Source organism: Ailuropoda melanoleuca, chromosome X (assembly GCF_002007445.2).
Source record: "Ailuropoda melanoleuca isolate Jingjing chromosome X, ASM200744v2, whole genome shotgun sequence".
NCBI lineage: Eukaryota > Metazoa > Chordata > Mammalia > Carnivora > Ursidae > Ailuropoda > Ailuropoda melanoleuca.
In genome coordinates, this window is record NC_048238.1 from 27029601 (window position 1) to 27057552 (window position 27952).

The window sequence follows — 27952 nt, forward strand, 5'->3', positions numbered from 1 at the left end:
ATATATCTATATATATATCGATATATATATATCTATATATATCGATATATATATATATCGATATATATATATATATCATTGCCTTAAGTGAACCTTTCATACAGACTGTAATCGTAACACCTGACAGTGAGGGTAACCCTCACTTAGCATCCTAAGATTTTGCTATGTGTGTGTGTGTATATATATATATATATACACACACACACATATATGTATATGGCTATATATATGGCTATATAGACTACATGTATCTATAGCCATATCTATCTATCTATCTGTCTATCTATCTATCTATCTCTCCTGTCATAGCACTCCATATGGGTATGCATAATCTTCGCAGAAATCTATTTGGTATGTGTTTCTATAAAGTAATATATATGTACTTGGGTATGCAATAAATATTGCAACAAAACGATATCATACAGTACATATTGGCATATAATACAATGTAATTTTTCTAGCAATCTACTTAATTTTGGACATTTAATTTTTTCCCCAGCTGGTCCCTGTCTGAAATAATGAACTTATCTGCACTGAGAAGCTGTAATATGCTTCCCAGATTCCCCTTCAGGAATGAGGGACTTACTTCCTCAGCTGCTGGTAGTGCTTCTGATAGACAACCCTCAGCTTGTCAACTCCCTTCTAGGAATTGCCTTGGCTGAAGAACATCATCTCTCATGTTTGTATTTCCCTCCTTGAAAGCTCTTCTCCAATGAGTGACTGACATGAAGTTATAAAGGGCTGGTCCTCTTTCCCCAAATCATAACAATTCTGAAGGGTCCCTTCAGCTTCAGGTCACATGAGGCCCCTACTGGGAATGCTTCACAGTCCAGCTTCTCCTTCTGCCCCCTTCTGTTGACCCCAAGAGCACTCCCAAATAAACATCCGGTATGCTCACCTGCATCTCGGTGACTGCTTCCCAGAAACACAAGGTGTGATATTATCTTCAAGTAAATAAATGCTAGGCAGTTGGCATTAATGTCCAGAACATTCTTGTTCTAAAGGTCTCCATAGTATAGAGGCAAAACTTTTCCCATAATAGCATGCACATTTTCTTCCCATTCCCCCTTCAGTAAGTAACTGGAGATTTAAGGTAAGAATGATTTAGAAGAAAGAAGGTGCAAATATCCTTGCATACCACTGTAGGCTCAAACATACCTGTCTCTAGCCACTGAGTCTCTCAAAGCTATCTCATCTTTGATTTGAGGCACACTCATCATACTCTACTGTCTAAAAACCTGTTTCAACAGAAGGTGCTCCTCTCACTACTCTCCAAGCATTTCTTTCTAATCCAAGTAAAAAATTCTCATCTATTAGGAAAACACACATTTTCTGAAGCACTTGGACAACAATTCGAGTAAAATAAGTTTCTCTCTATTTAAAAGTACTTTGTAGCATCAAATGACAAGGGACTGGGAAACACTACCATTGCCCTTTTGATTTCATCTCAGATCTGAAAGTTTGATTTATTTATACTGCAAAAATAGCTATCATGATTAATTGGTTTTTCAAGTGTCTATCATTTTTCACCAAGGATAACTGCTGTGATTAGCAAGACGAACCACCATACGAACCTACCGAATCCTCTAAAATTAGTGTTTGTTTTAAAGAGTGACTTTACTTAATTGTCTACTTTGATGAATGATGTAAAATACTACTGTTATGTTCAACAAAAAGAAAATGTGACGACAAGTAACACACAGGTAGAACAAATACAACTGCAGAGCTGGATTTATTTACAAAGATCTTAAAGTGTGCTTTTAATCCTGATAACTACACTGTGACAAAGAGTTTTCTATTCCAGTTTTACAAACACTCAAACTGAGAATTGTAGAAGTTGTATAGCTTGCCAGTAACACAGAAGGCAAGGTTTTAGATGCCCGACTCCAGAAAAGCTCATGCCATTTCTGCAAATATGAGAAAAAGCAGGACACATGTTCACATATTATGCAAGTTCCTCTACGTTTGAGGAGAGGGTGGAGTGGACAAACTACAACAACAGTATTCCGTGCTCAAGTTTTATTACGAATTAAAGCTGACGTTTGGAGATGTCATCGAGGACGTGAGAATGGGAAAAACAAAAAAGGATAAAAAAAGGGAATGAAATAAGGTAATGACAAATTTTTTCTTGTTTTCCATGTTGGGAATCCTTGTTTATACATGCTTATGCGATACATTATATTTCTCTAGATGTTTAATGAAAGAAAATGAATATGTATGTTCATTTTGATTCCTTTTGAAAGGAGAAAAGAGATGGCATTCTGCATCTTCTTTCTCTTTCCAGCTTTTAAATCCCACAATTACTTACATAACGCTACTGAGAAATGGGAAAATTTAATGAAACAAAAAACGAACCATATATAGAAGAGGGCTAGTTTGGTTATAAAGGATTTTTATTTCATTTAAATACTGATTTCTCCGGGAAATCTTTCTTGACATGGGAGTGACTAGAGTAGGTTTACTGTTAACCTTTACAATATCTCATTCTACAAAACCAAGGAATGAGAGTGGAAACTTCCACCCTCCTTGCCACAGTGATTTGTTTAAGTGTGAGTATACGGCTTAAGCTAGTCCAATCAGAGAGAAGCTCAGCACTTCCATCTGAAGGTCAAAAAAGGAAAGTTTTCTTTCCTTTTTAATATAGTATGGTATGCACAATATATCCTATAATAGCTATGCCAATGTGGAAGGGCAAAACTAAGCAATGAGCTGGGGTCTTGCGTATGCCATGCCTGAGGCCCACATAATAGCTCCATTTCATAAGCCAATAATTTTCTTTCTTCTACAGCCAGTTTGAGTTGGATTTTCTATTAGCTGCAATTGGCGATATCCTCATTTATGGTCAGATTTAATTTAAAAGAATATACTGTTTTTACCCAATCATAGAATCTATTTCATCATACTTCAGTTGCCTGTTTACGTTTTGGTTTTCTCAAATAGATCGTAAACAATGTCAACTTAACATAAGGTTTTCCAAGAAAGAATCCGTACATCAAATAATTCAGTTTGCAAGGTACTGACACTTATTTAATTTTATCTATATATAAGGTGACTATGCATCCAGTTTATCCTGGACAAGCTTAGTTAACTCCTGTTCTCTTGCATCATTAGTAATGGCACATATTTTCCTTCTCGACAGTATTAGGATTTAGGCAACAAATCATATAATACACTATAAGCTGAGTTTTAAAATCAGCCACATTCCTGCCCTTTGTAAGCTCAGTATGACAGGCAAGTGTGCTTAAACTGCCACCTAGCTGTGACAACCTCATAGACAGAAGGAACTAGCATTATAGATCTCATCCCCCTTAGGATTCTTTAGCTTTCCCTTTGTTGCATTCTTTCAGAATCTCTTAGCAAGCAACCTGCTAAAACTTGATGAATGAGATTGCAAGATAACCTGACTGCAAAAGTAACTGTGTTAAGTCTTTAAAAATGAGCAACAGGCATATTTCCTTTTTTACTTTTAGATGGCAGGTATGGCTATGTCCCTGAAGTCTGGATTTCCTCGCCCTCAAAATGTGTTAAGAGTTCTTTGTTTTGGAAAACCTTGGATTTTAGAAAATGATCTAGAATAACTGAGATCCCTAGGCAAGGAAAAAAAGGCAAACTCGTTATATCTGCCAGGAGATTCCTTTTCTGTGTACTCAAAGGCCTTTCAAAGACTTGCAGGACACCAATGGAAAGGGGAACCCCAAAAAATGACCAAAATGGTGAATTCCCCAACTATCTAGAAGAAAGATTCTGAGTCACATTTCATTTGATTTAGGAAAAAACTGAAGATACAGAACATATCTTAGGCTTTAGAGTTGTGAAAGAATTCAATTGGCCTTTATCTGTAACTTTATAAAGAATTATTCTAGGAGCTTTTCATGTCAACAGAAAATAACTATACTCAATACTCAAAACCAAGTAAATTCATTTTTAACAGTAGATTTTAAGAATATGATAGTATGATTATATAGTAATAATATTTGGGGGGGGCAAGGAATTGCTTTTCCAAAGGGAAAACTAATCAACATCTGCACAGAGTTTCTGATGATGGTAAAAAAAAAAAAAAATCGCTTCTCAGCTTTAGAGAATCTGCAGGTCAGTTCTATATTCTATTCCCTGAAAGGATTATAGGCCACCTAGTCCTAACATCGAAATATAAATAAAACCGAGGGAAGAAAAAGAAGCAAAACAGGGCTTTAGCATTAGGATCATACCTTGAAAAACAGAACCAAAAAACAAGATGTTAAAAAATGCCAGTATCATGATTGCATACAAAGAGTTGCCACATAATCAGAGGTTATCTGAAATAAGCAGGTGTGTACTGGGAGATCAAAAAGACAAAATAATCAAAAATTAATCAGCCCACACCTCCAACTCCAGCCTTACCAAACGCTTAAAATCACAACCACTAAATTATCTGAAGAACCCGCCAATGTAAGGGAATTAATATATATTTCTTTTTAAAGAAGCAGATACGACACATTTTATATGACTTAAATAGTAGATAAAAAGTTTAATACAAAAGTTTAAAAGCAGAGGGGATGCAATTTGGAAGCTGGCCAGGTAAAGGGTATTTCTAAGTGATTTGAAACAAATTAACTTTTACTTTGAAACCTAAGCTTTAAGGGTCAAAGAAAGAAGAGAAATAAGCTAGAACATGCCTCCTGGTTGTAAAACACACATTGAAAGAGACAAAGACTTGGGGGAGCATCTGTGATTATAACCTCTCTGCTTTTTATTGGAAAGGTAGTTTTCTATTCAGTATATGGGAGTTGAAGAAAGTAAGTGTGTGGAACCTCCAGATCAGCTAAGTCTACTTAATATCCACCATGTCGTACGGTAGGTTCTTTTGAAAACAATTAGTACTAGAATCAGAATTACCAAGGGTAGCCTATTTACAGGCCCAGGGATAGCTGACATTTGACACACTGAGGAGCTATAGTCTCCGCATTTTTCTCACTGAAAACACCTACTATTTAAAAAATTATGGCCCATACATACCAATCCATACTTTTTCAAATTTTATACCCATACAACTTCACTAATATAGTACGCATTTTAGAAATAACATCAACAAAAATATTAACTTTTAAAGAATGAGAGAAAAATAAATGTAAATAGAATGTATGGTTCCCGTTGAGGATCTCTGTAACTGGACAGTCAAAGGAAGAGACAAAGGTTTCCACCTAACAACAACAACAACAACAACAACAACAAAACAACACGGAAAGTGCGTGATTTCAGTTTTTTAGACTTTACATGGGAAAATGCTAAAATGTATACAGGCGTTTAATGCCTTTCAATGATGCTCTATATTGTGTGCTTCTCTCTAAAACTCATGCAGATTTTAATAATCAATATTTAAAATATAAATTATATGTAATGTATACATATATCTTTATAGACAACACTGATTTTACAGAAAACCGTTCTAAATTCTTTTCCTCAGGTATTCATTCTGGAGAAAGCCTCGTTACTTGGTCCATGGTAGGTAGATCACAATGAGAGGCACAAATGCCATCCTCGTAACAACTTCCTAAATTAAGACAGTATTAAAAGACAAGAGTTCTAAAAGATTAATTTGGTAAAAACAAATGTATACAGAGAAATCAAGAGATTCACAGAGACATGCTATTTTGAATAAGTTAACATTCTCTAAACTGTGTTCCTCAAGATGTTCCATACAAACAAATTCCATAGAGAAATGCTGAGCTAAACGATGCTAACATTTCTGCAGGACTTTTCAGTGACTTTGTTATGGTGATATACACTACAGTTCCCTATGACGGCAAAGTCCATGTACGTTTCTCAGTTTATTTGACTTTTTCATGAGGAACATCTGCTAACATCTGATGGATTTAGTGTCTGGGGAAATGTTGAGATACTCTAGCCCCCAAAAACAATAGTGTATTTCCTAGTGAAAATCTTAATATTCATCATTTTCCATTTTTTTTTACAACATAAAATAGACAACTGAAATTATGAGAGGCACGAGGGGCTGTTCTTTTTGCAGCATGTGGTGATGAAGAAGAAGGAAAAATCTAGGAGCCTGGGCCTTGGGATAGTGCTGCAATGAAGAGAACACGTATGACCAAGCAGCACAGGCCTGTGGTGGCAGGTAGCAAAGACCACGCAAAGCAGCTTTAAGATGACAGGAAAAGGGTAACATAGACAAGGGAGAAAAAAAAAAAAACACTTGCTCTGTTAAAAAAATTTTATATTAAATGAACCATATTACTCATTTTCCTGTTTGATCATGTTAGCACCGGTAATCTTTTAAGTGCTTACATTTTTCCTTGAACTCCATGGGTGTGTTTAGATCTTTATAATGCAGAATATTAAAACTGATGACCTAACACTATGTATATTGATGCTAATGGACCTTTTCTAGAATACGGCAGGCTAATTAAGTTATTGTCAAAGTGACTGCTTTCTCTTTCTCCAATTAAAAAATATACAGAAGCAAAAAGATAGAAATGGATACTATATTCTTTCCTTAATTTTGCTTTATTGATAACTGAAATAAATTTAAACACCGAACATGCATGTTATAACTATTTAACAGCACTGGCCAACAGTACTTTGTTCAGGGATGGAAATGTTCTATATATATATACATACTGTTCAATATGGTAGTCACTAGTCACATGTGCTATTTGAAATGTAGCTAGTGCGAGTAAAGCGATTTTTAAAGTGTAATTAATTTTGTAACAATTTTTTTAAATGATGGAAATGGTTTATATTTTTATTGTGGTTATACAACTGTATGTATTTGTCAAAACTCCTAACTATACACTAAAAAAGGTGAATTTGACTGCATATAAGCAAACATTTAATAAACCCTACTTAAAAATAAAACAAAACCAGGGCACCTGGGTGGCTCAGTCAGTTAAGTGTCTGAGTCTTGGTTTTGGCTCAGGTCATGATCTCAGGGTTGTGGGATTGCTCAATATTGGGCTCTGCATTCAGTGTGGACTTTGCTGGAGATTCTCTCTCTCTCCCCCCCTCTCCGCCCCCCACTCCTGTGCTCAATAAATAAATTAACTAATTAATTAATTTTAAAAATCTTAAAAAAATAAAACCAAGACAATTTTACCAAAAAGCAAAAACTATTACAATTCAAAACTTGTTGCCAATTTTTAAACTACAATGCCAAAAGCTTTTAAAAATTCATGTGGAAAAATAAAACCTTCCAGGTTTATCTAAATAGCATATTAAGTATGAAATAGCATTCTATTCTCTGTAATTTAAAGAACAGAGCAAGTGAAAAGCCCTGAGTCAACACTGCAGCACACGCAACAGAAGCATGACTTTCCAGATTCACTCTCTGGGCAGAAGATGGACAAGAACTATGTATCAATATTCTTCATCTTTGCTTCAGCACTTGAAAAAGATGCCTCTTCTTTCTGACTACCATGGTATCTGATCTGATATTCACTGTCATTCTGATTTGTCCCCCCTCTGGCTGCTTTCAGGGTTTTTTCCTTATTCTTAGTTTTTGGAGTTTAATTGTGATGTGTCTTGACAAAGATCTCTTTCGGTTTACCCTGTTTGGGGGTTCTCTCAGCTTCTGAAATCTGCAGCTTTATGTCTCTGGCCAAACTTGGGAAGTTCTTGGCCATTTTTTCTTCTAGGACTTTGTTAGCCCCAACCTCACTCCTCTTCTTCCAGAACTGTGATGGCACAGTATTGGATCTTCTGTCCCACAGGTCCCTGAGGTTCTGGTTGTCTCCATCTATTTTCTCTATTTATCAGGTTGGCTAGTGTTCTTTGTTCTATCTTCCAATTCACAGTTTCTTCTTCTCTCTCCCCCCCACTTGGCTGTCAAGTCCACCCACTGAGTCCTTTATTTTGGTTATTGCATTTTTTTTTTCAGTTCAGAAATTTCCATTTGGGTCTTCTTTAAATCTGTTTCTGCTGAGGCAACTTTTTTTTTTTTATCATTTGTTTAAGTGTTCATGATTGCTCACTGAAGCAGTCTTAGGATGGCTGCTTTAAAGTCCTTGTCAGGTAACTGAACCTTATCTCTGTCAGCTCTGATTTGGCATCTAGTGATTGTCTTTTTTTGACTCAGTTGGATATCTTCCTGGTTCTTGTACGATGAATGTTTTTTTTTTTTTTTATTGAAACCTGGACATTTCTGGCCTGGGCTATGAAGCACAGGGTCTTAATTAAATCTTCCATTTAAGCTGGCTCCTTCATCCCAGCAGGGGCTGAAGGAGCTGGGGCAGGTACTTCCTCTTTCCTGAGAGGTGGAGGCAGGCAGAAGCCCAACTCACCGTGCTGCCTCCACTGACATCACAAAGTTGGAGGGCCCATTACCACCTGGAGGGGTTGAGAGCTCCAGCTCCTACAAGCCCTTGATGGTGGGATGTGCATGCTTCAGTTCTTTCTGAGTGTTTGGCTGGGGTACAACAATTACAGTCTAAAAGGTTTGTTGCACTAGAGCTACCTGTTTCCCAATCCTTTGGTGAAAGAACAGGCTTTTCATTTTGGTTTGCCTATGCCCTTTGGCGTTTCTGAATTTCTGTCTTCTTCAGCTCTAAGTCTGGGATAAATGAGGCAAAAAGAAAACCCAGGGAGCTCCCCACTGTGTCACTCTGTGGATCTGGAAATCTGGAGCCGGCCTGCCTTCTCTCTACCTTTGTAACAAATGCTAGAATCTTCCTAGGCAGAGGACAGGAGGACCATGAAAATCTGTGGTGTTCCAGATGGAGATGTTGTAGGAGCGCCGCTGCTTCAGGTAGAAAGCACCACTCGCCGTGCTGACCCTGTCCAGGAACTGCCATTCCATGTTCCTTTGCAGCAGCGATGACATCTTACCCACTCTTATCCAGGTTCACATGCCCCAGAAGCGTGATCCTCCCATCGGGCTTCCTCATCTTTCGGCAAGAAGGCCCCCTCCTGCTCCCTTCGCCCGTGCGGCCAGTGTATCCTGGGTGCCACTGGAGCAACCTGCCCCTGCCCTCAGATTGCTCGGACCTGGGACCCGTGAAAACCCAGACTCCCAGGAACCTGGACTCGCAGGGACCCCGAACTTGCAGGGACGCCCCGGGACTCTCCCATTCACACACCTGGGAGGACAGAAGAGGAAGCGCCTCAAATTTAATTACAGTTTAAATAGCCACATATAGCTACTAGTTACAATATTGGACAGTGCAGATTTAAAGAATTATAGACAACACATGGTTAATTAGGAAGGTACTCCTTGAGAATAGAGGAGGGAGTATAAACACAATGCATTCATTTTCCCTCTTAATTTACACAGTTTTCAGTGACCTTTGTATGGTGCGATCGTAAACTAACATAAGTGACTGCCTACTACTACACATTAACACTAGGGCTATTCTCTCACATTCACACCTCCCTGCCATCTCTGTGAGGAGAAAACTAAAACAGGAAAATGATCACATCATTTTTATCTAATTAAAAGTCCTTAAGTCTGAAGAGGAAGAATACGTATCTCTTGAAGCTAGGTGTGGTAATATGACACATTTTGCTTCGGTGCCCTGGAAGCAGACCTATTTTATGTGTGGAGGACAGAAAAGTTTGTGTTTTCCTTGTAAACATAAGCCGACACCGGACACATGCATTTACTCTCCCCGTTTCCTCTCTTTCCATTTTAAAAACACAGAGCTCTTAGAGGTGGTGTAGCCATCTTGACACCACAGGAAGGAACGGAAGCCACATGTTAAGGCTGGCTGGGGATGATTCAAGAAGGAGTTGAGACACATGATTTTTGAGGCTGCTGGACCTATCCTGGAACAAAGAATTCTGGAGGTGTTGCTGTGTGAGAAAACCTCCTATATGGATAAGCTATTGTAATGAGGATTTTGTCATATATAGCCAAACCCAGTCCTATCAGTATTAATCGGGCAGAAAAAAAAAGATCCCTTAATTTTTAAAATTCTTACAGTCTAAAATTATAACTGCTTTTGTTTGATGTAGTAAATTTAATTTTCAGAAACCTTTCATTCATCACTGACCAAAAACAAACAGAAACCATGCTGCATTTAAAGTTAAAGTATGGGGGCGCCTGGGTGGCACAGCGGTTAAGCGTCTGCCTTCGGCTCAGGGCGTGATCCCGGTGTTATGGGATCGAGCCCCACATCAGGCTCCTCCGCTATGAGCCTGCTTCTTCCTCTCCCACTCCCCCTGCTTGTGTTCCCTCTCTCGCTGGCTGTCTCTATCTCTGTCAAAATAAATAAATAAAATCTTTAAAAAAAAAAAAATAAAGTTAAAGTATGCATAAGCCTCTATAACAGAATGCTAAATTTTACATGCTAAATAAAACTAGTCATCCATGAAGATAAAATAAACAATAGTTTCTAAAACACCTAGTATGTCTTTAGTTGCTATAGCAAAAAGAACACTATGCCTGCCTTTAAGAAAATTTAAATTCCTCTCAAGGGTTAACAAGCAAAAATGTAAAAGGCCAAATGACAATAAATGTTTTAAAAAAGAAGTTTAAGACAACAGAAACTGCTTTACAAGAAAATATATGGTTAATGGACAAAATAATTTTGCAGTGAATCACTGATTAAAAAGACCAGTATAGATTGAAGTTATCAAAACAAATTTCACAGAGCAGGCAGAGATAGATTTCAAAAGCTTCACTGCTCTGCCAAACCAGTCAACTCTCCATTTCTAATCATTGCAATCAACTCGAAGGACTGTGAAGGGACCCTAAGTCACTGGTGTGGTTCCTTCATAATTGGATTTGGTTAGAACTCACACCTGCGAATGGTTGCACCATTCTCATCTAAAAAGTTCCCGATGCTAAAAATAAAATGCACCCTCATTTTGATTGAGAGAACACTTTTACTGTAAAATCTCATTATATGTAGCTTCTTGCCTGCTTACATTCTTTCCATCTGCCTTTATCCGCTCCCAGTAACTGTCTTCTTGTAGCGCCTAACACCTATTATATAACTTAAAAAAAAATAAAATCGAACTCGGGAAAGTGTAGTAAAGTGGTGGTTTGATTTTTATGTCAAATTTCTCAAGGGACAGTTACGGTTCTCTCCGCGGCAGCTTTTTATGATTTTCATATAATGTGACATGACAGAAAAGCTTAGCCTCAACAGACTTGCTACGGATCATTTTCCCTCTCACCATGATCTTGTTCTTTAAGGTTTAAGGGGGAAAAAAGCATGAAGGAGTTAAGTGTAAATTATTCTCTTCTCTCCACTGTCTTAAGAGATTTATCTATATACTTTTGCACCAAACTTTGCCCATGGCTTTACTTTTTCTTATTTCTAGTTGGAAGGTTTAAAAATAATCCAAGAGCTGAACATAGATTAAATCAGTTTGGGGCGGGGGGAAGGTAAAGTCTATCATTACAAAGTTTATTCTGTTTGAAAGGAGAATATGTCAGGTGAATCAAAGCATTTCTATTCTTGGCATAAATCATACAGAAGAGTCTTTCCCTGAATAAATTATAAGAAATACATAATTCTTGAATATGATGCTACTTGTTTACACAGAATGCAAAACATAAAGATAAGGGAATCGGGAAGGATTTGTGAATTACTAAAATTATACTCACAGTTATTTTTATAAATCTAATAAAGAATTGACTCACCTCACTCTAGAAACCCTGGTATTATTTTTAGCTAATTCATAAAACATCACAAGACTATAGTCAAATTCCAATGTCTCTACTTCAGAAACAATGCAGCTTTGATCACCTTGGAAATTTACTGATCAATTAACTTGGATTATGAAAATCAAAAACATTAGAACATATTATGCAAAAATAAATTTTCATCCCCAGGTTATTGCATAAAAATTAACAAGACATGTGGAAAGAGAAGTGTAGCTTAATTTCTTCCCTATGAGAGAGGCAGGCACGTATTGAGAAGGAGGAAATAAATGATTCATTCATTCATTCTAATATATATGATTAAAATCACCATAGCATTTTTTTTCTTGCAGCAATTACCTCCCTTTGCCTTTTATGTTTTCCTCACAGAATATATACTCTAAAATTGGAACTTATATAGTTTTTTATTTTATATTTTAAGTTTTTAAATTCCAGTTAGTTAACATACACTGTAATATTAGTTTCAGGTGTGTAGTACAGTGATTCTGCACTTTCATACATCACCCTGAGCTCATCACAAGTGGACTCCTTAATCCCTATCATCTATTTAACCTATCCCCCAACCACTTCCCCGCTGCTAACCATCAATTTGTTCTCTAGTTAAGAGTCTGTTTCCTGGTTTGCTTCTCTGTTTTCCCTTTGCTCTTTTGTTGTGTTTCTTAAATTCCACATATGAGTGAAGTCATACGGTATTTCCTTTCTCTGACTTACTTCACTTAGCATAGTACTCTCTAGTTCCATCTGTGTCATTGCAAACGGCAAGATTACATTCTTTTTTATGGTTGAATCATATTCCATTGTGAGTGTACATATACATACATACATATACAAATATATATACATTTTATCCATTCATCAGCCAATGGTCATTTGGGCTGCTTCCATAGTTCAGCTATTGTAGATAATGCTGCTATAAACATTGGGGTGCATGTATCCCTTTGAATTAGTATTTTTGTTGAGTACCTTTTCATGTGTCTATTGGTCAGTTGGATGTCTTCTTTGGAGAAATGTCTAGTCATGTCTTCTGCCCACTTTTTAATTAGAATGTTTTTTTGGGGGGGTGTTGAGTTGTATAAGTTATTTATAGACTTTGGATACTTAACCCTTTGTCTGGTATGTCATTTGCAACTTCTCCCATTCTGTAGGTTGCCTTTTAGTTTTGTTGAAGGTTTCCTTCTCCATGCACAAACTGTTTGTTTTGAGTGAAGCTCCAATAGTTTATTTTTGCTTTTGTTTCCCTTGCCTCAGGGGACATATCTAGAAAGAAGTTGCTATGGCCCATGTCAAAGAACTTACTGCCTGGTTCTCTTACCAGATTTTCTGATTTCAGGTCTCATATTTAGGACTTTAATCCATTTTGAATTTATTTTTGTGTATGGTGGAAGTGGTCCAGTTTCATTCTTTTGCATGTTGCTACTGTTTTCCCAACACCATTTGTTGAAGAGACTGCCTCTTTCCCATTGGATGTGCTTTCCTGCTTCATTGAAGATTGAGCATATAGTTGTGGGTTCATTTCTAGGTTTTTTATTCTGTTCTATTGATCTATGTGTCTATTTTTGTGCCAGTACCATACCATACTACATTACTACAGCTTTGTAGTATAACTTGGAGTCTGGAATTGTGATGCCTCCAGGTTTGCTGTTCCTTTTCAAGATTGCTTTGGCTATTCGGGGTTTTTTGTGGTACCATACAAATTTTAGGATTGTTTGTTCTAGCTCTGTGAAAAATGCTGTTGGTATTGTGTTAGGGATTGCATTAAATGTGTAGATTGCTTTGGGTAGTATATTTTAAAATAATGTTATTCCAATCCATGAATATGGAATGTCTTTCTATTTCTTTGTATTGTATTTAATTCCTTTCATCAGCATTTGATAGTTTTCAGAGTACAGGTCTTTCACCTCTTTGATTAGGTTTATTTCTAGGTATCTTATTTTTCTAGCGCAACTATAAATGAGATTAATCTCTTAATTTCTCTGCCACTTCATTATTGGTGTACTGAAATGCAACAGATTTCTGTATGTTGATTTTGTATCCTGTGACTTTACTGAATTCATTTAGCCATTTTTTGGTGGAGTCTTTTGGGTTTTCTTTATGTAATATCATACCATTTGCAAATAGTTGAAGTTTTACTACTTCCTTGCTGATTTGGAAGTTTTTTCTTAGAGAGGGGAAGAGAGAGAGAGAGAGAGAGAATCTTAAGCAGGTTCCACACCCAGTGTAAAGCCCAATGCAGGGCTCAATCTCAGAATCCTGAGATCATGACCTGAGCCAAAATCAAGAGTCACATGCTTAACTAACTGAGCCACCCAGGCACCTCTGGATGCTTTTCATTTCTTTGTGTTGTCTATTGCTATAGCTAGGACTTCCAATAGTATGTTGAATAAAAGTGGTGACAGTGGACATCCCTGTCTTGTTCCCAACCATAGAGGAAAAGCTCTCAGTTTTTCCCCATTGGCAATAATATTAGCTGTGGGTTTTTCATAGATGGCCTTTATGATGTTGATATGTTCTTTCTAAAGCTACTTTGTTGAGGGTTTTTACCATGAATGGATGTTGTACTTTATCAAATGCTTTTTCTGCATCTATTGGAAAGATCATATGGTTTCTACCCTTTAATTAACGTGATGTATCACGTTGATTGATTTTTGACTATTGAACCACCCTTACAACCCAGAAATAAACCCCACGTGGTTGTCGTGAATGCCTTTTTTAATGTATTGTTGGATTTGGTTTGCTAATATTTTGTTGGGGATTTTTGCATCTATACTCATCAGAGATATTGGTCTGTGGTTCTCTTTTTCAGTGGTGTCTTTATTTGGTTTTGGTATCAGGGTAATTTCTGCCTCATAGAATGAAATTTGGAAGTTTTCCTTCCTTTTCTGTTTTTTGGAATAGTTTGAGAAGAATAGGTATTAACCCTTTAAATGTTTGATAGAAGTCACCATCTGGTGAAATCATCTGGTCTTAGACTTTTGTTTGTTGGAGTTTTTTGATTACTGAATCAATTTCTTTGTTCAAGTTTTCTATTTCTTCCTGTTTCATATTAGATAATTTATATGTTTGTAGGAATTTATCCATTTCTTCCAGGTTGTTCAACTTGTTGACATATAGTTTTTTGTAATATTCTTATCATTGTTTGTATTGCTGTAGGGTTGGTTGTTATTTCTCCTCTCTCATTTGTGATTTCGTTTGGGTCCTTTCTCTTTATTTTTTGATAAGTCTACTAGAGGTTTATCAATTTTATTAATTTTTTTCAAAGATCTAGCTCCTGTGTTTGGACCTTGGCCTGAATGTGGTGAATTTTAACTAGGTGTGCTCTGGTCTGCCTGTGAAATGAGACCTGCCATCACCTCCATCAGAACTGAGACCCTGCAAAACTCTATGATTGAGAGATGTGGTGTGGGAAAGGGTTTGAGCTGGTCTTCTGGAGGAGGGACCCACCACACTGGGTCTGAGGCTAGTGTGGCTGAGTAGGGCAGTTTCACCAGAGAGCAGGGGGGTGGGGACTTAGTGTAAGCAAATTCAGTAGCCAGTGCTAGCACTGTGCTGCTTTCAGCAGGTGACTCTGTGTTTATGCTGCAGGGATGAGGAAGAAAATGGCACTGGCTACCTCATTTATTCCAGAAGAGGCATCTCCAGGAATGCTGCCTCTCAGGGACATGCTTTAAGAAGAGTGGGCACAGAGTCCCCACTGTGTGCCCCAGGCACTCTTTGGATCTGGTTTCCATGCTGTATGCATCCTTGCTGTTTGCCTGACTTCTCTCCAAGAGTCGCACAGTGCCCTTGCTCTATCCTTATCCAGCCAGGCCCCCTGACCTTTAAAACTCTAGGCTTTAAGTCCCACTGGCTGTAAGAACTCAGGGAATTCAGCCCCTCTCACTTTCTAAGCCAGTGTCAATGAGGAAACATTCTCCTTGTGCATTCCCCTGTGTGTTCCTCTCTCTCTCTCTCCCTTCTCTGTGACCACTACTCCCTCCCCTCCTCACCAGCTGAGATTCCTTTGTTCCCTAAGCCACCTCTCTGTACTTCCTACCGTCTTCGATGTGGCTTCCTCTCACTTTAGTTCTAGAGTTTGTTCTGTCAGTCTTCAGGTTGATTTCTGGGGTTATTTAGGATGATTCGATAGTTATCTAGTGGTGTTCATGGGATGAGGCAAGCCTAAGGTCCTCTTACTTCACCATCTTCCTCTCTCTGCCTATTCTTTTTATTTTTAATCCCCAGGAACAGATAATGCTGATGTCTTTCACCAGCAAGTGTTCAATAAATAACAGAAGAATGAATACTTAGTCTTACACCAAAACCCCTTTAAATTTAGTCACTATATCTCTGATGAATCTGCATGACATTGTAACTCAGGTCTCAAAGCAGGCATTTGAGAGACAAAAAATATTTGTAGTATTTTTTTCATTGCAAACTACTAAAAATATCTACCTCATATGTATGTTAATTATATATATACATTTATGACATTAATGCAAGTAATGATACAGAGAAAAGTGTGGATAAATGTACAGAAACACTTACTAGCAGTTATGTGTGAGCATTGTTTTATCTTAATCTCAATTATTCACTAACAGACACAGGAAATCAAATTCAAATCCAAGCTCTTACCCCACTATCTCTTTCCAACATCATTTCCTAATAGTTCCCTACCTGTCTTTAGCATACTTTTCAACATGGGTTTTCAAAGACAATTTGTTGAACTGAGGAATGAATGAAGAAAGAACCATGCATCTAATATTAACATTAACTACCATTACCCTAACATCACCTACCATTACCCTAACATCAAGTGCAACAGTAAGAGGAACTTCAATTATTGCACGCCACAACTTCAATTATAGACTTCAAGGACCCAAAATTATGGTGAAATGAAAAGCCCCCAAAGCAGGTAATAGCATTCAGAATATAATAACATTATATAGCTTTCAAAAAAGATTAAAAGACATTGAATTTGGTAGCTTGCTTTCTCATAAAACAGAGAAGATCGCATGTTTTAGATGTTTTTATGAAAATAATAAAAGCCATTTCATATCAAGGATTTACTTAGACCCAAGCAAGGAAATTTTCAAACAGAATTCACTATTTAAAAACAATGACAAACATAAACTTCCTTATCAGAATCCCACTGGTATTTTACTGAAAACACAGTATACTGGCTTTTATCAGAATTCATGTAAATATCATGGTTCAGTTTTACTCGATAAGGTTTCGACAGAAAATTTTACAGTGAATTGAACTGAAATGTATTAAGATATGCATTTCCATTCACAGACTTTGAAATGTGTAGTTTAGTAAAACTTATGTTTATCTTTAAGCCAAAAAGTGTATGGTATCACTTTCCATAAAAATGTTACTATGACACTTCAAGAACAGGATTTTTTTGTTTGCAACTTTATGACCTTTGTCTTTAAGGGGAGTTTATTTTATCATGACCAGAGAGTATAATCTAAGTCAAATTGTTGACATTGACTTATCCTTACACCCTTCAGTGAAGATAATAGTGAATTTGGCTCTCATTAGGTAGGGAGAGAAAATTGTGTGCATGTGGAGTAGTGATTCACACAGTTATGAGCTTTCTACAGGAGACATGTACATTTGTCAGAAGATAATTGCAGTACCAAATTTGCAAATATCCTCAGCCAAACATGTTATGACATTATTCTTTGTAGAATATAACACACACCTTTGATATATGGAAAGACGTCACCCTCTGGAGTGGTGTTTCTTATGCAAGGTTGTATAGCAGTACAAAGATGAGATGATGAGGGCTGGATGGTTGTTTGTTAAAAGAAAAAAAACCAGAATAATCCATCCCCTCACCCTAAGATGACTGTCCTACAACTTGTGAAGTCCCTTGGACACCCACGGAAATAAACTGTGCATAGCTTGTTTTAACTTTGGTGGAGAAATGAGGAGATGCTTAAGAAATGGGGGTAGGGGTCATAGAAAAAGGAAAAGGAGCAAGAAACATTATTCACAAGAGGTCTGGATTTACATTAGGGCAATTACATTCACTAAATCACCTTAGACCAATTACCTGTATTGTCTGTAACTTTTCTCATTTGTTGAATAAGGGAAACTATTTGCAACATCCACTTTGTTTCTATGCTCATGGCAACAGAGTAACTCCAAGAAATGTTCTGTTTTGTTTTGTTTTTAGTTTAAACAAAGCGTTTTTTCCCCCAACAGTGTTTCACCAATCCTTCTAGGTCCATGCTAGACAAGTTCTTTTGTCCTAAGATTGTAGCTGATTTTTTTTTCACTGAAAGTTATAATCAGAATAATTCCAGACCCACTCAATTGCTCTTTGTGTAGGTACAGCCAGAGTTCAAAAAATAATCATGGAACTTTTAATAAAGACTTTGACCTTAACAATAAAAAAAATTAAACACATCCAAGTAATTAATTTCCATTTAAATATAGACTGTACCTACTGAAACTGCTTATTCAATTTTTGGATAATGAAATCTCTCAGGTAGAGTTGTAATGTGTAGTTAAAAATGAATCTTGAACAATGCTATTATCATCTTGTCCAGATTGGCCAATTTTTCTCAACCCCAACCTGGAGAGGTCTTATTACAGGATAAAACTCCTTTGCCGATTCAATTCTTTACTCAATACAGTACCCGTGGTTTAGATTTAGTGGTGAATTACCCTGAACACCTGGCCAAAATGACTTGAAAAAGACTATAATTTATTTAGCATAGGCAATCAGATACCAGCAGTATAAAAAATAATGATATCATACGGCCACCTAAATCCCATCTCTTGATAGCAACACAGTTCTTCACTGCCCCAAAGCTCTCAATTTTGCCATCCACCTCTCTTATCTCCCCAACCTCTCTCTCCCTCCCACCTTCCATCCCTTCTTCCATTTCTCCTGTCCTCCCTCTCTCTTTTTTCCTAACTTTCCTTCCTTCCTGCCATCCCTCTTCCCTTCCCCTCTTCCTTTGTCTTTCCCTCCTTCCTTTCCCAAATGGTCATACTTTCAGTGAAAAACTCTAGACGTATTTTCCCTTCATTTGATAGATTATGTCAGTAAAACTGTGAATAATTGTCAAAACAATTTTGTTTCAATTTTACTTAAACATATGATGAAATAAAAAGAGCATTTTTAAAAATCAGACTTTTTTGATATGAAACTATAAATTACAAATCACACTCTGTTATTAATTCACAATTTTAGGAAATCAACTTGGAGCTTCATGTATGTTTTATTTTTAAAGATTTAATTTGCATATTTTGCATCCCTATTCCTCTACAATATAATAGTATATTTTTACTCTCTAAAGTTAAGTAGGCAAGTTGCTTAATTTTTTTAAATGGCTGCATTTTATAAACTTCAAAAAAATTACAGTTGTCATTTCAATTTCTATTTTTTTTTGCTTAATATAATTCACTTAGTAAAATTTACTTTTTTTAGTAAAAATTGCTTTTATTTCAAAATAGTGGTAACCCAGTTTTCTAAACTAAGAACTTAAATAAGTTATATGAAAGGAGAACAGAAGCTTAATATCAAATACATGATTTTGAATTCAAGATCTAGCATTATGAAGAGCTAACTTATTCAAATGTCTGATCCTTCTTCCCTTACTGGGAACAATAATTCAATCACTGTATGTCTAAGGTTTGATCTGAACTTCCTAAGTTCAAAACTAAGTTCTCCTAGATTCATAAAATGTTGTTACAACCTCTTATGTAACTTACGATGCTTTGTAGCTACAATTAAAATCCCAAATTTCAATCTCTTTTAAAAATAAAGCTATTGTATTATATATTGTATCATTTCATTCACATTATCCATCAAGCAATCAACATTTATTGAGAACCAGTATGTGCAAGAGTCAAACTTAAATTTAAGGTCCTGAGGCATAAATGGTCTTTATTTTAGGTCTCCATATAGCAAAGTTGAAATAGATAAGCATATTGCTTAGAGCCCATCATCACCTCCTATAAATTCCCTTTATTTGTGCCATCCTTCATCCTGTTCTACATAGTCTTGCCTGAGTTCAGGGGTATTTATCGCTTATTGGCTGCTCAGTATCTTTTCCCCTTTCTATTTTCAACAGACCCCCAATTTCTTTGGAGGGGAACAGGCCCTCCCTCACTGTGAGGAGTTTTGGAAGGAGATGGTTTTAAAGCACAGTTCTCTGCTCTCTTCTAGCTAAGAGATGCATCTGTGACCCAGGCAAAGTCTACTGGCCTCCTTCTTCCGGGACTTTGTATTCTGAACAGTTGAACAGTACGCAGAAAAAAGAGGATTTCAAAGACAGCCTGGGGTAGTTACTAAGAACTAGATGCCCAGATGTGGTCAGGTACTTTTTCTTTTTCTAAGCCTTTTCCCACTACATTCACTTTCTGCTTGATTTAATCAGAGGATGTTTTCTGTTGCTTACATCCAGAAAACCCTATTGATAGTTAACAAACTACATCTGATGATTTTACCTTTTTGTTTAAAATACTTCAAGCATTGCCACTGCCTGCAGGCCATAATCAAAACTCCTTGTTCTAGCAAGGAAAGATCCCCATTTCGTAGCCCCATCCCTCTCTATTCAAGTTCATCAATTTCTTCCTCACTCCCTTAATTTCAGCCATATGGAATCACAATTTATATAACATACTACATTGTTTTCCACCTCAGCAAAATGCAGAGTTTGTTTCTTCTGCCAGAATCACCTTTTCGTTTTATCTACCTGATTATTTCCAACTTGTTTTTTAATACCTGGCTTAAGTTTTAGCCTCTTCAAGAAATTTTTTCTGACCTCCATTTTCTTCCCTGGCTTAGTCAAATGCCCGCTTCCTGGAGTGAGGCCCTAGAGCAGCCCCTAAACATGCCCAGGGAGGTAGAAAACTACAGTGGGGACCCTGAAATCAGACTGCCTGAGTTCAAATTCTACTGCTGTCTCTTTACCGCTTGACCTTGGGCAGGTTATTTAACCTCACTGTGCTTTACTATCAGCCTCACAGTGTTGTGAGCAATAAGTAATCCATGTGAAGTACTTAAAAGTGACTAGCATATAATTAGTGTTAAATATGCTACAGGTATTATGCTGTAATTGATTTCTATCACAGTGCTATTATTGCTTTCTTTCCTTCACCTGCTTTAATCTGTGCATTTATATCTTGTCCAACTCTGTACTTCCTAGGCACTTAGTAGTAGCTCAATAAAAATTTGTTAAATGAGCATATGAATAAATAGGCACTGATAGCATATGAATAAATAGGCACTGATAGTTTATAAAGTCCTTTTGGAATATTGCTTCATTTTTCACACTTCAAATATTAAAGTTAGGATTGTTTTGTTTAAAACTGTACCTAGAGAAAAATGTTTATTCCTTGATATTATAATAAATACTTTCCCAAACTTATCTCTTTTTTTGTCCCCCCAAACACACTTGTTTAATGTTTACTGAGGGTCATTTTACTGACCATTTAGTGATAGAAAGCTCTAAAAGGGAAGAACTGATACTTTATAAATCATTTTTTAAATATGAGAGGAAGAAGCAGAAAAAGCACTCCACTATTCAGCAAGAGAAGGGAAATTTTACATATATATAATGCTTACATGTATATCTATATATACAGATATGATATACATAACTCTATCTCATATAAAAAATTACATGTATATCTATGATATACATATATATACACACACATATATACATATACATATATATGTATATATATATGAGATAGAGTCATCATCTCTTGCTTACTTGCTTTCAGTAAGCAAGGCAGGGTGGGAAGCATACAATATATACAATGCCATATATAGGTAGGTAGATAGATATATGGCATTTAAAAATTCCTGGCTTTCTGTGACCCTGTGACCTTAGGTATGGCACTTGAACTTCTCTGAATTAATTTTGGACCTATCTTTAAGACTATCATTTTGAAGAGGGATCAAATTAGTAGTCATTTCAGAAGTCATTTCAGAAAAAGTCAACCTTATTTTTCTGAAGACTACTGAGCAGGTGGATTCTAAAGCAGATCCTAAAGGCTAGGATCACAAAGGAGCGGGGACTTCCTCTCCCCCCTGATACCCAGTGGCTTTTACAGGAGGCCATAATGCCAGTGGCAGAATGGGGTGTAGATGTGGAAACGAGCTCTTATTTTCATGTAATATTATTATATGACAAACAGTTTGCATGCTACAAATGCTGTGAGCAGGCAGATTTATACTCTAATATTAATTACAAACACTAGTTGAGTACTTTCAGTAAGCAAGGCAGGATGGGAAGCATTTTTCGTTTACTACCTAATGCAATCCTTATGACAACCTATAAGGCAAAGATAGTATCATCATTCACGTTGTACAGATAAACTCAGGTTCAGGGAGGCTGAATAACATGCCAAAGGTCTACAACTGTAGGAGAGGAGCCAAGCTTTGAATCCAGACCATCTAACTCCAAAGCCCTTGTTTATAAACACTGTAACATATTCTCTCCTCTGGTTAGTAATAGTCTTGGAAGTATTAGCACAATTTGATATGATACTGTGCAAGAACATAATCTCTTATTTCTGCATGTATCAGCTCAGTGAAACTGTAAATGCCTAGCACTGTGTCTGGCATAGACTATATATATAAAAACATATATATCACCAAATGGTAGCCACATTTACATTAATACTGGCAAGCAATACATGTAGTAAGTAAGAATACGTAGGCTTAGAAACCAAACAGACTTGGGTTTGAAACTTTGCTCTGCTACTTTCTAGGAGTATGACATCTCAGTGGCTTCTGCTGAAGAATGTACCTACTAATACTTGTTCTAAAGGAGCAGTGAAACAAATTATACCTATTTATATAATAGTTACATATCTTTACATAAACACATGTCCATCACTATGTGGTGAATAAGCATGTGAACCTGTGTATCCTGTGCCCAGAAGAGGAAACCAAGATCCACAGAATGAGTTGACCACAATCGTGTCATTTGCAAATGACAAAGACACTTAATTCATGTCTCCTGGGTCTCAAATCAAGGTACTTGAAATGCAGATTACTATCCACTTATTTTTATTCCTACTTAATTGCTAAAGTTCATTTTACAAAGAAATCTGTCTGCCTTACTCCTGCTTTTTTAAAAAAAGTAGCTCTGTAACAACTAAATACCTTCAAGGCAATTTATTACTTCCGCAGAAAAGATTTGAATCATTTAGCAGTGAAATAACTACAACACATAAATATTTCAAAACAATTTTTCTTATTCATTTGGAAATATAAAAGATACACAGTGCATTTGTTTTAGCTAGGTCAACCAGATTTATATCAATGTATTCCTATGTTTCTAACTGATGCCATGATTTTGTGGAATGGATTCCAAGAGGCTGATAAATGCAATCTTTGTATTAAAAACATGTTTCTTTGACTATAGCGTTGCATAAATACCAATATTAAGATCTAAGGTATTTAAAAATATATTATGCTTGGTACTTTTCTCTTCTAAAAATTTATAGCTAACTTTCAATGATATTCATCATCGTAGGAGGAAAATTGGCACAGACAACTCAGAAGAGTAAACAACCAATTCCCAGATTATTATATTTGATTCTGTAATATTTTATGGCTGCAGGATGCCAAAACAAACAGTTTAAATGTAAACAGCTCAGTTGAACTACTTATTTGATATTAAGTAGATTTTTTAAATACTAGTTGTTTAGTGAATTCATTTAAACCAACTATAATTATAAGGTTTATGTTTTTTTCTTCTATCATTCCGTTTTAATTTATGGGTTTAGATAATTGCATTATTTTTTTTTCTTGATCATACTTAGGCTACAGAGAGTAGAGATAGTGTGTTGCTGACAGAGAAAAGCTGCCTAAAAACTTGTGGGAATGTGGTCTAGGGAGAGTGAACTGACATGTGGACAATCTTCACTTTAACGAAAAATCTCAACCAGGTTTTATCATTTTCCCCATACCTTCTGCTTGATGATCATCTCGTTGATGTCTTCAAGATCACCCACCATCACCCTCTGTGATTTTATAACTCGATCAAGCAGAGACAGCCAGTCGGTAAGTTCTGTCCAAGCTCGGTTGAAATCTGCCAGAGCAGGTACCTCCAACAGCAAGGAAGATGGCATTTCTAGTTTGGAGATGGCAGTTTCCTTAGTAACTGCGGGTTGTGTCACCAGAGTTACAGTCTGACTAGGAGCTAAATTTTTTTTTTTTTTGCAAAAAGAAAAAAAGAAAAAAAAATTAGGAACACAAGCAAAGAAGCCAATTTTAGGAACAATAGAACAAGCTTAATTAAAGTACAATTTGAGCCAAAGTATTATTTATTATGTTATTAATTTTTCTCCAACAATGTGAATACTTTACACAGTACTACATGACAGGGTAATTCAAGGACTCAAACTTTTCATTAGTACACATTTAACAATCTTTCAAAAATGATTTTGCTTATTCTAATGGCTGGACAATTTAAATAGTCCTTCTCAAATATCATTTACACAGACTGTGGAATTGGTAAAGAAAAAAGTATTCAGACCTTACCAGGTGAGAAAGTTTTACTTATTTTTTCTCATTCAAGGGAAAAAAAAGCAAAAGTCAAGTTTGGCTAGATCTTATTTCCTTGAATAGGAAGTAAATTACTTTGGAGGTGGACCTTAGGGAAATCAAACCCAATGAAATGCTTTTGTCTTTGCTCTGTATTTTATATTGGGAATAGAGTCTCATATTTTTTTTCCTTTTCTTTCAGACTGGGCATAAAGTGACTGGCAGTGGAGAAAACCCAAGCTACATTACTGTTGGAAAATCAGACCTAAAAAAGTTTTTCTACTTGGATATGAAACACTATTTCCAGGTTATTAAGAAATATTAAATAAATATTAATAGTGTGGAACACTATAGTATAAGATGGCACTTGAAAATGGTTAAGATCCAAAATTCCTGAGTAAAAACACCTAGGAGAGAATGCTTTTCTCTGTCCCAGGAGCAGTGTGACCTTGATTACATTACTTAACTTCTCTAAGCTTCAGGTTTTTTTCTCAGTAAAGAAGGGACAATAACAGAGTGAATGTTATAGGGGAAGCTGTGTGGATTCCATGACTAATATATGAAATGTACATAGAACAGTGCCAGAAAATAACAATATTAGCACAGTTTCTGACACTGGTAGGTAATAATGTTAGGTATCACTATGTTTATAAACACCTGATAAAAATGAAATACAGTGATGAATGAATATAATGAGAAGTTGGAGATAAGGGGTAGAAATAGATGAAATATTTGGGAAAATCTCAAAGGTCTGTGTGTGGCCCTTTATTTACTAAAGAGCGCTGAGCTTGCTAGTGTGAATTGATACCAAATACCAACAAGCAGCTGGGTAATTTAGGAAGGTGAGTGATGAGGGGAACAGAATGCCTCATCTGGTTTAAAGTCCAGAGGCCGGTGATGGGTATTAAGGAGGGCACGTATTGCATGGAGCACTGGGTGTTATACACAAACAATGAATCATGGAACACTACATCAAAAACTAAGGATGTACTGTATGGTGACTAACATAATAAAAAATTATTAAAAAAAATAAAATAAAGTCCAGAGTCTCTGAATCCTACTACATCCAGGAGACTAGTAGCAAAGAAATAGTGGACTACATAGTTTAGAAGGAAAGCTTTGAGAGAAAGCTGCAAAGGACAACATCTCAACGGGAGACCTGAGAGCCGTGGACAAGAAGGGAAATATTCTAGAACATGAGAAGAGTGTGCTAATGTGGGCATTCCATTCTGAGGTAGCAATAAATCACTTTTCATGTTTGTATTACTTTCTGCACTTTTAAGGTTAGTTTTTTGTGAGAGAAGATGATGAGGGAAATGGAAGGGTGCCTCCTGTCTCTCAAGCTTCTCGGGGACAAGGGTTTCCTACGGCTGGGAGAAATAATCTTGAACAAGGCAGACAGAAAGAAAAAAGGTAGGGTGTCAGGTAGAATAAAAATTAATGCCAAGAAATAATGACTGAACAACAACGATACTGAGGAGAAAAAGAAGAAACTGTTTCTTGAATCTCTCTCACTACTCTGAGGCTCTTTCTAGAAAGAATGACATATAATCTGCAGCAGAAATAGCATCTTGTGATCCAACACTCCTAGTTGGAAGCATGGGGGCCAACAGGATCTAAAAATCTTAAAAGGGATTCCAAGAGAGGAGCTGAATCCCTGAAGAGGATGCATGGGTGAGGATAAAAAAAAGAGCTAAATTAAAACATCACTGTGAGAGCTAACTTTTGAATGCCTGGCTGACTAGAAACTATGGACAAATTGTTCTTAAAATAGACACACAACAGATACTGAGGTAACATACAGTACTTTGGGATGATTTCAAAGTTTTGGGAGGCGTCAGACAACGTTTTCTTTTCTTTTCGTTCCTTTTTTTTTTTTTTTAGCTTGACTTATTGAAAATTTGACCCTCAAAGGAGAGCAGGAAGATTTTTTTTTCTCTAGATTTACTTCTGACCAACAAAGAAGTGCCTAATGAAGTGGAAACGGTCATGTCATCTTAAATTTCAATGTAGTCAAAGATGAGAATACAGAGAATTATCAGATTTCAACTGTTTTGGAAAAAGTCTCTTGAAAAGAAAGGCTGGGGCCAGAGACTGAACAACAGAGAATGATTCAGGATGACTAAAAAGTACAGACAAGTGACATTGGAATGATAATACCACAAAGTTCTCCGATGAGGAAAAAGAAAGAAGTAGCACCAAGTACAAAGTCGGCTGAAACAGATTTATGCGGAGATTGAGAGGTCAGCAAGGTAGCCATGGGTGCCCCAGTCATGGGCAGGTGATCTCATTCATGGACCAGTCAGGCCCTTCATGGCTGGTCAACTCTCCCCCAGCACTCAACATCTGAAAACATCTCTAAAGCGGTGGGAAAGGGAGGGGAGAACAAGGTACGTTTTGCTTACTGCTCTAGCCCCTACACCTTGCACAGGTATTGGAATACAGTAGGTGCTCGATTGATGTCCTCTGAATAAATGAACGAATCTAAAAAATAAATCTATGCACAGTAAGCTTTTGAGTACACTTAGAGGCCTTCTACCCACGGGGAGCCCTAAAAGACAACAATCTCAAAGGATGGTTTCTCGAAGACTAGAACACAGAATATTCCTAGGCTCTTACTGTTTAGGTCATTTTAACTATTCTCAGAACAAGAAACTAATGGAGAAAGAGCCACCGCTTGGGGCAGACAATGGAAGGTCAAATATAGAAGACAGAAAATAGAACCAATTAATTTTTTGTTCCTCACTTTTCTATCAAGGGAGGTAGAAAGCAGGAAAGAACATTGGAACAAGAAGCAGAGTATAAACAAACTATCTAGGGTCAGACTGTTGGATTTGAATCCTCACTCTGCCATTGCTTAGCTGGGTAACCCTAGGCAGGTTACTTAAGCTCTCTGAATTTCAATTTACTCCTCTGTAAAAGGGCAATTATAATAGTACTTCTCTCTCAGACAGCTGGCATTAACATTTCCTCGATATACAACCTCAGATGAGATTACAGGATTTTGAAGTAAGGGATTATATCCTGCCTTGATAAATTGAACTTCTGTGAACTTCCGAGTATTCACCTATATAATGGGGAAAACAGTACCAATCTCATGAAATTGTTCTAAGTATTTTATGAATTCATATATATAAGTCTCCTAGTATCCTTCTGCCAGCAGGTATACTACGTGTGTGAGTTTTCTTCTCCTTTTTCTTTTGCTGCTCAATGTTTTCTGGCTACTGATTTTATAAATTAGCATGCCATTCTGGGCTCTTTGAACTAGAATTCATTCCAGCCTCTTCTCCTTCCATTCTTCCCATTCCCGCTCCCAACACCTTCGTCTCTATTCCATATTCTACACAAACTCTCTTCTCCCTTCTCCAAATATTCCATTTTCTTTTCAAATCCTAACCCTACATTTCTGTGATTTATGGAGAGCCAAGATAAGTCTATAACCAAAGAGTCTCCATGAGGTATAGAATTAAACTATTCTTCGGGGTCCTAAACACTCCAAGTCTTTAACATTTTACTACTTAAATTTAATCCCTACGAACAAATCTTATACCATTATTAGGTTTTTGTTTGTCTAGTGGCTAGAGGGTAGTAATTGATAGAACTGAGAGATGAATTCTAAATTCAGAAACTTTGAGTCTTGAAGAGTAGAGAAATAAATGCTATACCAAAGTAGAAAGAAACTAATTTCCATCTAGTTCACGTTTTATTAGGACCAATTCTATCTAGGATGCTAGTTAAAATATTTCATTTTTCGGGGCGCCTGGGTGGCTCAGTCGTTAAGCGTCTGCCTTCGGCTCAGGGCGTGATTCCAGCGTGCTGGGACCGAGCTCTACATCAGGCTCCTC

The 27952-nt window shown here is 36.7% G+C and overlaps 1 protein-coding gene across 9 annotated transcripts in view; it reads right to left on the reverse strand.

Annotated features, from left to right (window-relative positions):
• Window positions 1–27952, reverse strand: part of DMD (dystrophin) — a 2070581-nt gene that overhangs the window by 599398 nt on the left and 1443231 nt on the right. For all 9 annotated transcript variants that reach the window (XM_034649821.1, XM_034649815.1, XM_034649816.1 and 6 more), the window contains one exon: window positions 23531–23763. In XM_034649821.1, the coding sequence (XP_034505712.1) occupies window positions 23531–23763 (233 nt within the window). The remainder of the gene's footprint in view (window positions 1–23530; window positions 23764–27952) is intronic.